The 14,050-nt window shown below is 32.9% G+C and overlaps 1 protein-coding gene across 1 annotated transcript; it reads left to right on the forward strand.

Annotated features, from left to right (window-relative positions):
* The first annotated feature begins 3,350 nt into the window (after positions 1 to 3,350).
* On the forward strand, positions 3,351 to 12,254 carry LOC139513147 (heat shock 70 kDa protein 12A-like). Its single transcript, XM_071301408.1, has 5 exons — positions 3,351 to 3,389; positions 4,975 to 5,353; positions 6,212 to 6,445; positions 10,641 to 10,797; positions 11,072 to 12,254. Exons 2-5 carry the CDS (start codon positions 5,027 to 5,029, stop codon positions 12,142 to 12,144), a joined length of 1,791 nt encoding a protein of 596 aa, XP_071157509.1. The 5' UTR covers positions 3,351 to 3,389; positions 4,975 to 5,026; the 3' UTR covers positions 12,145 to 12,254.
* Positions 12,255 to 14,050: the final 1,796 nt, after the last annotated feature.

The raw sequence follows: 14,050 nt of genomic DNA on the forward strand, positions 1-14,050 counted from the left end.
TGACCATCCACCCAAACCATATCTCAATAACATTCCATACTACATGATTGGATTCAGAAGTCCTGAAAAAGACATGACTTTTTTTATCTTGTTTTAAGTATATATGCACAGGTTAAACCTTTATTGTGGATATAATCATTCAGTATCTAGCAACTATCAATTTGCTTCATGCTCATATTGATATAGGTTGATTGCTCCTCTGTTGGAAATTAGAACACACCTCCATCTAATTTTAGTCAACTGACGAAGAAAAATTCAAAACTATATAAAATGTTATCTAAGACTTGTCAGTGTCTATTTCCTTTGCCACTGAATAAGATTCCATATTTACAACCAATGAAAATCAAATATCCCTCTAAGGCAGCAACCATTTGATTTTCTGGGGGGGGGCTATGGTTTTTTTTGGAAAAAAAAGTTTGTTTCCAGGTTTTGGTGAAAAAAATAATTTGTTTTGGACCCTGAGTAAAAAAAATTGTTTGTTTCACCCTCAGCTGCCACTATATGTAATGCTAAAATTGAAAGAAAAAAATTGTCTTCGGTTTGTCGCTAAAAAAATAGATTGTCATTCGCCGAAGGCGAACAAAAAAGTTTGCACAGAAAAAAAAACCATAGCCCCCCCCAGAAAATCAAATGGTTGCTGCCTAATAGACTTAGCATTGAAATCGTTTTCTAAAATGGTAGTTATGTGGAACCTAGAACTAAAAAAATTGAAACAATATATCTTAAATATTTCAAATGCATGTACATTTAATAATTCTCCAAAATTCACTTTATTTTTCCTTTTTTGGTTTTCTGTTGGAGACTGTATATTGACCTCTATGTAGCCTTTTCAACTTATAAAAGGGGGGATACATTTCCATAGAATTAAACTTTTCTGAAAGAATTGATTCCATTTATTTTCAATAAACAATAAATATTGAAGTCTATAACAGGCATCTAGGAACAGGCTCAACATTATTTCTAAACATGTATTAATATATACCAAAATGTGGACAAACCTACATTAAATATTCTACTTCAACGACTTTAATTAGTGGAGTAGATCAAATTAAAAAGTCACAATGGTTAAAAACTCCAATGGCAGTCTTTCCTGCTAAAATCTTGATGTGTAGAATGTGATATACCATTTTTGGGTCTATATACTGTCCTTTAAATTTAGGTCATTTTGACACGGCAAAATATGAAAAAAAATGGTCTGGAAAGCACACAGTTTGTGATATTTTAAGGTATCTTTACTAAGAAAACCTGCAAATCTCAGTGGCAGATCCAGAACTTTTCAAAAAGGTGTGGGGGCTCTGATGGACCAGAGGGTTGCCCACTCCCATCAAGCTTCAATGATTTCTTACATATATGTCATAAGCTAAATTTCCCCCACCCCCTTGGTCTGTCTATGCATCTGTTTATCGTTCTGCGAAATAGTACTAACACTAATTTTTCCCCTCCCTTACCTGGCCCTAGACAGTTGCTTACCTTTGTAAACATTTTATAATTATAGTCAGGTATATATTGATTGAGAGTAACTTACATAGTAGTTAATGGGACTCTTTTTCACACGGTTCTGTGAAATATAATACGGCAAATATATACCCGTACATACTATCCGCATAACACAGAAATCTGATAGATTTTCACTCCTCTGGGAAAAATCAACCTGTGAAATGAAATACCATGCCTGGAAAAAAATTACCGGGACAAATTATCCTTAGGATAAAATAAACGGGAAATGGGGTTCTGCAGGACCCCGGAAATGACAAAAAAATGAAAATTGCTCATGTACATAGTGTAAGCGGGATATGGGAATCTGACAAAACAGTAAGTGGGATCTGGGATCAGAACACCCCCCCCCAATGAGACCCCCTTATGTAGATTTACCTTCTAATTCTATATAAAAAAAACACAACTAAGAACTACGTTTAATTCACTTTGACTACTGATATGCAAACCTAGAAATATTTCATAAAATAGTGATTGAAAGATTCATAACACTTTGAAAGGATAATTCAGACACGTGTTACGCGGGGAGCATGTTTTAAATTTGTTTACAAATAATAATGTCACGTGATTGCGCACTGACCTCAAGTTGCATCGCCCTTACAATTCACTAATACATGACCATTTTCATGCAAACATACAACGTGAATGTGATTGGTTATCATATAATACAGAAATAATGCATGCACAGTTTAAGAAGAAATTAGTTCAATAAATCGATGCGATTTTCACTTTTGACACGAATAGGTCGGGTTGACATTACTGTCATCGGAGATAATATTGAGATAAATGGGATAAAACGGACCGTCAAAAAGGTCTAGAGGAGCACATCAGTAGAACCTTAACATTAATAAGTAATACTTACCAAAATTTCTCTAATTAAAGAACTATATAACTGAAATTTCACAAAGATAACGGTAAACATTTTGTTGATGGTGATGATGCTATTATCGATCCGTTGAATTCAGGGTCAACGGAATTTTTTGCGTTGCGTTTAAATCATTGAGGCCATCTATTTTTATTGCGGGTTCCACATATATAAATCGGAATTAAAGAAAAAATGGAATGTTGTTAGCAGAATCAAAACAGAAATGATGAACATTGCAACATTTTCAGCAAAATATAAATAGGATGGAGGATCTGTGTATTCACATTATTTGTAAAACTCTCCTTATTCATGTGAAGCGTGTGCTTTACATCGAGGCTTGCTATGCTTATCATTGACGCCACAGTACTTCAACCAATCAGACAATGTTTATTTTGGGCATTTGACTTTTTTTAACTCAGATTTTGGAATATTTTAATCGAAATTATAGAAAAATGGAATGTTGTTAGTACATATAAAATAGAAAATGATGAATACTTTTAGCTAAAGATAATTTGGATGGGGGTTCTGTGTATTCACATTATTTGCACAACTCTCCTTACTGATGCCATATTTTGGAATTTCCGTGACCTAAATGGTTCGCGAAAATTAATATTTTTATATATAGTATAGTAACAAAGGTATATACATGATATAGTCTACTTTTTTATATTTGGTTCAAATTTTGTGCTACTTTAAATACATGAAGAAATATCCATACTTCAGTCAAACATTTTTGTTATATGTAAACCACATAATGATGATAATCATATCAGAGTAAACCACATTATACTTTTGGTTGCTTTCATATTTACCCGCTTATTTACCTAAATATTTTGAGTATTTTGGCTATAAGTGTTTTATTATACTATTTTCGGGTTCTGAAGTTGTAAACCAGATTTGACAGAAGTTCTGAATTCCGTAAATTTAAAATATATTAATAGATATTTAATTTATTATAATATTATCATATATATATATAAACATTACAAACAGGGAAGTAAATTACCATTTTATGATGACGCAAGTGAAGGTAAATATTGGGTATTATTCTCTTCAAAATAGCTTTCTGAGCGACTATCAATTTTATTGTGAATACAATTCATTGATTGTTGCTTGATTAGCGACTAATGACACTCATATTCAAGTAAAAACAAAGCATATATTTAGAAATTCAAAAGATAGGCTAGCTCCTCGGCTAGCTCTGTAAGGTGGGACCACCGAGTGGAAAATTTCACGGACACTGGGAAAGAAGGGTTCATTTGATAGGGAAAAGAAATGGGATTACCATACTTCTTTAGCACCGTCAACTCTAGGGATGTTGTGCATACAAAGTAGCAGCTATATGCCCTTCACTGTTTGTTTTTGGTGTACATATAGACGTGTTTAAGTTATGACGATAGTAATTAATTGTGGATGAGTTTCCCGCTGTATTGGTTTTTTTATCAGATTTGATGAATTTCGATTAATGACTATTGAACAGCGGTATACTACTATTGTCTTTATTTGAAGGTTCAAGTATTTCAAAGATGCAACTTTTTCATCATATTTTCCTGAAAGTACTACCGAATAGTGTTTACACCAGAACAGATTGTTAAATATGTATTGTCTAACCCCAAGACATTACGAAATGTATTAACCTAACGTTGAGGTGGCAACACAGTTTTCGGGAAAAGAATATACAATTAAAACATTACAGAAAATAATACATATACAACACAAAATAACAAACGTAAAATCAATAGAAATCCCTTGAAAAGTAAGCGTGAATTATGGTACTCTGGAAGGAGAGTTACTTCAACAAGTGGACGTAAATTCCACTTAAAAGTCGTCATTCATATGGGAATAACTATGCTCCTGTACTCGCCAAACAGTTCATGTCTTTGTTTGTATGATATATATTGTATGAGATAGATAAATCTCAAACATGACTTATCTTTTTGGATGAAGCTAGTGTCATCTGACATCTTGTCTCACTAAAACGATAATTTCCTTTTACTGAAAAAAATCAAACGTATGTGACTATATAACCATGATTTACAATATCACTTTTATAAATCAAGGCATATGAAAAGAAGATGAACTACTGTGGGTCATTGCTAGGCTCCCAACAACGAGAAACAACATACTGTAAAGTAAGCTTTCATAACACAATGACAAAAGGATTAAAAAGAGAATTCAAGTGTTGATTCTCAAGCAGCAACTGAATAACATCGATACTGAGAAAATATTAAAAACAACTTACAATTAAATATACACAACAAATTAGTACGATAAACAAGCAATGATAATTAGAAAACAAATATGCAGAGTAGATGAAATGAAAGCCAGGAGAACAAACAATTGTTCTAGGGACAAGAGAGGATCAACATATCGTTACTTAAACAAATATCAAATAAAAAGACAACATTCACATAGTAATTGAGTTACGAAAGACCGAGCAACACGAACCCCATCAAATACACGGGGTTACCCAAATTGTCCCGAAAAGGTAAGCAAATTTATGTCCAACATCAACTTAACAAAAATCTTATTTAGGTCTTCCAGGACTAAAATTTTAACAAATGAATCTCCAATGGGGATTATAATACTAATAAAAACAGTGCAATATTTTACAGAAGTGAGACTTTGTGGGATACAATATGAAAGGGTATTAGCACGTAGACTATCATGGAGAAAAAAGGTGATGCGTTGGTCGTAGTTGCTATCGATTTTGGCACAACTTATTCCGGATATGCATATTCGTTCCGGGCGGAATATGAGAAAGATCACACTAAAGTATATAGCAACAGTGATTGGAAATCTGGAGACGGACTTGCAACAACCAAGACACCCACAGTCATCCTTTTCAATGAAGATAAACAGTTTTGTAAATTCGGATATGAAGCAGAGGCGAAATACAATACTTTACTAGAAGATGAAAAGGCAGAAGGATGGAGATATTTCAGAAGGTTTAAGATGAGATTGTTTCGAGGAGAGGAGAAGATACTTGAACGTGTAAGAATTAATGAAATTTTTTTTACATACATATACATGTATTTCATTTAATGTTTGTCTTACTTAACCACGCAAAGCACACGTTCAAGAACATCAGCATCTTTGTATATCTGTAAATACCCACTTTATCAAGACGAAAAATATGTAAAACCACTAACTCTGAAATAAGTGTTAATTTAAGAAATCAAATATCTTTCTTCATGTATATTGAAACTTATCACACTGACCATACCTTCAGATTTCATAAGAAGAAAATAAATTGAAGATGTATTGATGGACACTTTTACAAAATATATCACCTTTTAAAAAGTTATTGTTTAGATTGAAGGTCACATACATCGATTTACGTAACGAAAGCTTTACATGCAGAAGAAGATTTTCATCATTATTTTATATCATGTTATTTTTTAAACAATTTTTGGAGAAAAAAAATCATGATTTATTGAAACAAGTGAATATAGAAAAAGCTATTACATTAAAAGATCTTGTTTTAAGCAACACTATATCAGATATGTATTAATTCGGCTTTAACTATCTTATTAATTTTATTGGATTTTCAATTTTAAATCCTGCTATGTATCAGAACAAAAAATGAAAGGACTTGATGTCCTATTCATTAGAGCAGTTACAAAACGAATCTATTTTACAAAGAAGTTAGAAGAAGTTAAATACTTAGTTAATGTACAATACATTTACTAGATTGATGTTTTATTTCTTAATATAATATAATTGAAAACTATACTAATTGTTCACAAGGAGCTGATGTAACAGGCAACTGATGGAAATAAAGAAATTATCAAAAGGGGAAAAAATATACCTTCAAATTTCATGTAAAAAAAATATGATTCCTGTTTATAGACAAGAGTAGACAAAATAACCAAGAATTTGATGATAGAAGACGAACAAGGAAAACCGATGTCAGCTCTGGTTGTTTTTGCTGAATCTATCAAGTATCTAAAGAAGGAATTCCTGCAAAACACACAGGTGCAAGGTTTGAAGTTCGACCCTAATAATGATATCCACTGGGTGTTAACAGTCCCAGCAATATGGACAGACAGGGCTAAGCAGTTCATGAGAGAAGCTGCAAAACAGGTCAGTTTCTTTAATGTCAATGTCAATGAGTAGAACTAGATTTATACACGTGTGTGTAGTGGAACATTATTACCATCTAGGCAACGACGTATCTTTATATTTGAGATACCAAGGTTATACGTAACATGTGTATTTGCGAGTTGAACACCAGCTTCTGATGTTGTAGTCACTGAATTGCCACGGCCGACAACTATTTACTGAGATTTGGACAACTTTTATATCTACATTTGAATTCACAATAACACAGCCCAATACATGCAATGCAGCATTTTTTTCGCCTGTCCCAAGTCAAGATGGTCTAGCCTTTGTAAGTCTCATGTGGTTTTTTTTTCAAATTTTCGTTCATTTGTATGTTTGTTTCAAAGTTTAGTTTGGCGTTTATTTTCGTGAACTATACAGCTACTTTTGCATAGCACAATTTCTGTACTTAAACTATGTAGTACATGAAGTTTACTTTAGATATTTAGTACTTTATATTCTTTACTGTAGAATTATTGTAATATTTAGGTACTTGAATTTTTCAGTACTTGATTTGTACTTAAAATATTGGTACAAAAATATTACCAACAATGATCACAGTATTCCATGTTTGAACATCATGACTTTAAGGGATTTGAAATAAACAAACTTTCAAAATGCGGAAATTTTACAGTGCAACCAAAAATATGTAGTACTTAAATTTCAAGTAAAAATCAAGTACTATAAAATACAGGTACCTCAATATTACAATAATTTTAAAGTAACAAAATAGTACTGAATGTTCAAAGTAGATTTCCAGTACTACAGATTTCTGGTACAGAAATAGTACCTATATAAAAGTAGCTGTGCAGTAAACATCATTCATTAGGATTTAGCTAAAGCCCGTCTCTGGATTGGGATTTTCTTGTTGCGTTGAAATCCTATTGGTGGCCTTCGCCTGTTGTTCTGTTATTTGGTTGGGTTGTTGTAATATTGACACATTTACCGCTTTTCTCCATTCTAATTTGAGGTCATAACATTATTATTTCTAAACGGGTTCATAAAATTATTAACATTGGAAGAAATCGGTTGTTGTAATAATGACCCATTTACCTCTTTTCTCCATTCTAATTTGAGGCCATAACATTATTATTTCTAAACGGGTTCATAAAATTATTAACATCGGAAGTCAGTCCAAAACCACACTTTTGATTTTTTTGGGAAAATGTATCCCAAAAATGTTTAAAGAGATCATTGTTAACCAAAACCATGTTAGAAGCAAAGTTATGTTGGTTTTTTTTGGATACACAATAGTTCATTAATGGTTACTTAGCGATGTCCTTACTGCAAAATATGCAATTATATACACAAAAAAACAATCAGCAGCAACATGGTGTACCGAGTAACTTTACCATTTTCAGTATCATTTTTCAACGTTCACAACTATGGCAGTTGTTATCAAATAGTCCCATTTCTATGTATATATTGGTTTTTTTTTATTGCACTTCGGAGTTTCTGTTTTTCCGTTGTTTTCCTCTGTTTTGGTTTGTAGTCCAGATTTGTTTTCTTTCAGTCGATTTATTATGACTTTTGAACAGCAGTATGCTACGATTGCCTTTATTCAGGAAATGACATGATTGGCCAAATTGAATTTAATAATATCCTAACAATGGGTAGCTTTACTTCAGGCATACTTTTTGTTTTGAGAAACGAAGTCCTTCTTGCACCATTATAAGATTAATCCTCAAAATTTCCAAAAATCTCTCAAAACTGTGGATTTTTTGTCGTTTTTTTGTTGTCGCTTTTTTCAGGCATTTATGATTTTATAGATTTTTTTCTCTCAATCGATTTATGAATTTTGCACAGCGGTATTATACTACTGTTGCTTTTATTTATGACCTGTTTAGAAATGACCCATAACATTGTTTGAACATTGAAGAATATACGTTCGACTGCCATACAGATGTATTAAAATAGAACCAATTAGTTTAAACATATTTATCTATAGTGGATTTAAAAACAAGTCATTACAACTTACATTAATCCTTTTCCACGTTGCAGGTGCTAGTGCTGCTTTGTAGCGGCATTAGCCTTCTTATTTTGAAATCTACAAGGGTGTCTTTTACGTGCAAGATATGTTGCTCTCTCTTAACACGGGTCAGTCATTTATCGTCCCCTTCCGACGGACTATCATATCGTTTGTCAAGACCATACTCTGAAATGGTGTTAAAGGACAATAGAACCAATTCATATGAAAATGTATATTTATAGTTATCAGGTTGTACTCCATTGGTCTGCTATATATATATAAACATGTATGTATTTTAGCTCCTATTACGTAATTGTGATCAGCTTGGCGTCCTGGCCCAATCTAGTGACTTTGCTGACTGTCATTACTGCAGCAGGCCAGGATCCCAGGCTACTATTGATTGAGAAAGAATATTTTGCAAGTACTTTGTGGGGATAAGTTCATCAACAAATAATTTAAAAAATAGGTCGCAAAAGTCGAAAATAGCTCTAGCTAACAATACAGAATATATGTTTCTTACCCCTCCCCCATCTAAATAAGAAGATGTGGTATGAGAACCAATGAGATAACTCTCCGCCATCCAAGTCACAATTTGTAAAAGTAAACCAGTACAGTTCTAGTGACTTTGCTGACTGTCATTACTGCAGCAGGCCAGGATCCCAGGCTACTATTGATTGAGAAAGAATATTTTGCAAGTACTTTGTGGGGATAAGTTCATCAACAAATAATTAAAAAAATAGGTCGCAAAAGTCGAAAATAGCTCTAGCTAACAATACAGAATATATGAACCGTCTAACAGCAAGAAGCTGTCTATGCGTACCCTAAATTTTGTAATGTGGACACATGTTCTTGGTGGATAAAGTCGCATCGACAATGTATGAACCCCACCCCCTCCCTGTTTTATGAAAATTTCTGGATCCGCTACAGTCTTTTACAAAAGAATATTCACGCACGTAGCGTAAATGTATTAATTTAAATTGACAAAGAGGTGCACTTTTTAACTCATGTTTACAAAAGAGAACTCCTGATCACTTCTCTGTTTTCATATATGTAGATGAAATCAAATCAACGTTTAAAATTTACGAATCCAGAATATCTATCACAGTTGACTATTATTTGAAACATACTAAATATATATTGCTGATTTTTTTTTTCTTATGCACCGATTTCCTTTTTCTTTTTTATGAATAAATGACAATGTTGTATTGACAACAAAAGGGGCTACTACATAATCAAATGTTTTAATCCAAATTCAAAGTAAAGTTGAAATTGACAAACCGCTTTGTAACCATTATCATGATGTTTTCATTCTTGATTTTGTTTAGTGTTGTTTCTTTTGGTTTTTTTTGTTGTTTTTTATCTTCTTACCCCTCCCCCATCTAAATAAGAAGATGTGGTATGAGAACCAATGAGATAAGTCTCCGCCATCCAAGTCACAATTTGTAAAAGTAAACCAGTACAGTTTAAGTAATTTCTTCAATTCGGAGCATTGGCTCACAACAAGCAGCAAGCTATTAAGAGCGACAAAAATTACTAGTGTAAAACCAACGGTCTAATCTACATAAAAAACGAGATACAAGAAACACTTATGAATTTACATCAACAAATGACAACCACTGAACATCAGTTTCCTGAATTAGGACAGATGCAACTAAATGCAGCGGATTTAAACGTTGTAATAGGTACATACCTTCACTCTAACTGAAATCTATTTTTACTCGTCTTTTCGGGTTGAATAAAAACATTTTTTCAAACTATTTGAATAATTACTTCTGTCGTTTCAGTAACACATTTACAAGTATACTACTTGTAACAACAAATAATAAGATCAAAGAGCAAGAAATTATTTTATTTCGTGAAAGACAATCTGGTTTTATATTTGACGTGTTTGCACATGTTTATGCCAACCAAACATAAAAAAAACAGATTTCACTTCAGAAAATTCGAAACCACTCATGGTCAAGACAAAAGAAATGTAGTTCAAATGATTTTAAAAAAATCGTTATGAGGAAAACTAGGTACCTATAGTTTTTTTCTATCGATTTATGAGTTTTGAACACCGGTATACTACTGTTGCCTTTATTTATCATTACCTGGACATAATTAGACGGGGCCTGCAGTTGGAAAAAAATTATTCAATTCAACACAACTAACCAAACACGCTAACAATTAAACACAAAGACTGTGAACATTTTGTGTACTTTATAGGCTGGTATTCCAGATGATATGTTGACCCTTGCATATGAACCAGAGGCTGCTGCTTTATACTGTAAGGAACTGACTGTACAGAAAAAAGAAGGAGCAGAATCAAGTTCATTATCATCGTTTGAACCAGGGCAACAATTCCTTGTGCTAGATTGTGGAGGTATCAAAAACGTTTCATATTAGCACACTTAGTATATGAAATCTGTTTAAGTTGTTCAAGTTTTATTTTATGAAATAAAAGCAATGAGAGTCGATCATACATCTTATTTTAACGTATCAACCAAGAAAGTTCACCAAATGTAAGGAAAACAAATAAATCTATGTACACAAAGCAAGTTCCTTGTGATATTATTCAAACGTCTTTAAAAGCTTGAATTATTTCTTCAAAAATATTTAGAATTTTTATTCATATTTTGTTTACTGACTTTTTTCAGGTGGGACAGTAGATGTGACAGCATACCAAGTTCAAAACGATGGTGATCTTAGGGAACTTCAACGACCAACTGGTGGACCATGGGGTGGTACATACGTTGATAATCAATACACGACCTTCCTCAAAGAGCTTTTTGGTGCTGATATATGGAGCGAATATTCCAAAGAGAATCCTGAAGATGTTTTAGAAATTCAACGAAAGTTTGAGGCAAAGAAGAAAAGTGTTAATGCCTCAGCTGATGACCAAACAACAATAGCATTTCCAGCTTCTCTTTTTGCAAAATATCAGATTGCAAAGAAATGTTCATCTTTTGAAGAAAGCATTAAAAAATCAGAATTTGCAAAAACGATAAAAGTAAAAAAAGACAAATTAAGGTTTGATCACCAGCTTGTAAAAGCATTTTTCCGGGTGCCAATAGATTCCATAGTAACTCATGTTAAAGAAATAATTAATGAAAGTAAAAAGAAAGGAAGAGATATAAAGACCATTCTAATGGTTGGTGGCTTTTCAGATTCCTCTATTTTAAGCCAAAGAATAATATCAGAATTCAAACGGATAACAGTGATATGTCCAACAGAAGCTGTAAATGCAATCGTTAAAGGTGCAGTTATTTTTGGCCATAATCCAAATCTGATTTCCGAGCGCATTTCACCTCTTACATATGGCATTAGTGTTAACACAGCATTTAACAATAAAGTTCACCCAGCGAAACTGAAGGTTGTATACGATGGAAAGGAGATGTGCACTGATATTTTCCAGCCGATTGTACAAATAGGACATCCAATAAGGGTTGGAAAGGAAATTTTCAAACATACATGTTTGCCTACCCGTGCACATGATACTGAAGCCACAATTGAAATTTATGAAAGTAGCAGCGAATGTCCGATGTATACTATTGACAAAGGAGTTCGACGACTTGGTGATTTAACAGTGTCCATTCCGGATACATCAAAAGGCAAAAACCGTCTTATCAAAGTTGAGGTTTCATTTGGGTATACTGAAATAGTAGTATGTGCATTTGAAGAAGGAACTGAAAAGCAGACTACAGCAACATTTGATTGTTTGCTCAATTGACACATTATGTACAGAATATGCATGAAATTTTGCAAGTAAATGTTAGTAAACAATTTAATTGACGGACATCGGCATTGTAAACTTCGGTTGATGAATAAATTTTTGATTTTATAGTAGGGTTTGTTTCATTGACAAAAAATCAAAAGAAGGTATACATTCATGCATGACCAAATATCGTAAACTAACTTGACAAGCACAATTCCAAGTAATTTCATTTTATTGATGTTCTTTATATAAAGGCACCAATAGTATACCGATGTTCAAAACTCATAAATCGACAGAAAAAAACAAATCCGGGTCTTAAACCAAAACCGAGGGAAACGCATCAAATACAAGAGGAGAATGACGACACAACATTGAAATGTAACACACACAGAAACGAACTAAGCATTAGACAAAATTCGATGAGGACAACAAATATAAAAAAAAATACGTTACTCTTTCTCCCGGGACCGGCCATGTAATTATTCTTGTCGGGATTTCCTGCTTCTTACACGTGCCCGACATCCAAAGCTTAATAATTACTATAACATTCACAAAGACAAGATAAAACTACAACCTTTTACATGACAGAAATGTAAGTACAAAATGTACTTTTTAATCCAAAACAATTTGAAGTATAATCAAACAAATTATTTGATTTTCCAAATCCATTTATGACAATAAATATGAATACGAATCAATAACAGTAACAGGAGTGGAAGTTTCCTATGGCTTCATTTTCCTGTTGTCTACTCAAGTTCTGGAACTACGTAAAACAAGGAAAAATAAACAAGATGTTTATTTAAAGACATACATTATGGTTGAATATAAGTTACGTACAATAATAATACAATATACGGTGGTGGCTAATCTACTTGTCATTGTCAAGTTCCATATTTGCAAACCAAATTGTATGAGCGTCTGCTCATTTCAAATCCTAAGTGTAGACTGTCCCGAACCCGGCCGGATGTAGGGCACGTGCAAGAAGCAGGAAGTCTCGACAAGAATAATAACATGGCCGGTCTCGGGAGAAAGAGTAACGGAACTTTAAGTAATACTAATATTAACCAATTTCCCCAAATAAATAGAATAAACAAGTAAACAAAGTGACCATCATTACACTCCCCTCTCGTAGACATAATGTGCCCACATATTAGTCCAAAGATCGGTGAGGTATACTTACCAAAATTTTCAAATATTATACAGACACATATATAATTATAAACAACAATTAATTTATTGTTAATGTCATATAATAATTTGAAAAATAGTTCAAAGATATTCAACGATCTTTAACTAAATGTTCAAAAGTCACAAATACATCATGAGACAATTTCATAGAGAAAGAGTCCTATTTAAAAGTTCGAGCGGAGCATGCAGGAACACATTCCAGGAAGGTAAATGTGGTTAAAGTCATCCAGAACACAGCAGTATATTTTCCAAATCTGTAAAGTAGTCCAAGTAAGTGTTCCCAACATTTAATTCCATGTGGTTTAGTTACGTTCAAAATTATCAGCAAAACAGCCAACATAATTCTAATGTTCCCTCAATGTGGCCAGCTATTCACGCACTGAAACAATTATAGTTTCATCTCCCATATACTGTCAGACACTGGAATAAATTAAGAAGCACATTCTTCTTATAAAATCCTGACTCACCAAGAGTCTATAAAAGTCTACAATACACGAGCACTGCACCACTTGATAGGGTGCCCCAATATGTAATTTTATAGGTCACCGAAAGCATATAGCCCATGGTATTACTTTAACCATATAAAGCACACATTTCTATACTGGAATCCATACAAACTGATTGTTTGTTTATCAAATATTTCAAAAATTAGAAAGTTATATAAAACAATTGGACTGTATAATAAATCCTTCCTTGTATTCCAGTAATCCCCAAACAATATCCTTAACTATGT

Source organism: Mytilus edulis, chromosome 2, assembly GCF_963676685.1.
Source record: "Mytilus edulis chromosome 2, xbMytEdul2.2, whole genome shotgun sequence".
Taxonomy (NCBI): Eukaryota; Metazoa; Mollusca; class Bivalvia; order Mytilida; family Mytilidae; genus Mytilus; species Mytilus edulis.

Bases quoted from the DNA above. Each gene is read 5' to 3' on its own strand.
- LOC139513147 (XM_071301408.1), top strand. From the start codon at position 5,027: ATGGAGAAAAAAGGTGATGCGTTGGTCGTAGTTGCTATCGATTTTGGC. The intron at 5,354-6,211 runs GTAAGAATTAAT...TCCTGTTTATAG, and splicing joins AGGAGAAGATACTTGAACGT to ACAAGAGTAGACAAAATAAC. The intron at 6,446-10,640 runs GTCAGTTTCTTT...TGTACTTTATAG, and splicing joins TGAGAGAAGCTGCAAAACAG to GCTGGTATTCCAGATGATAT.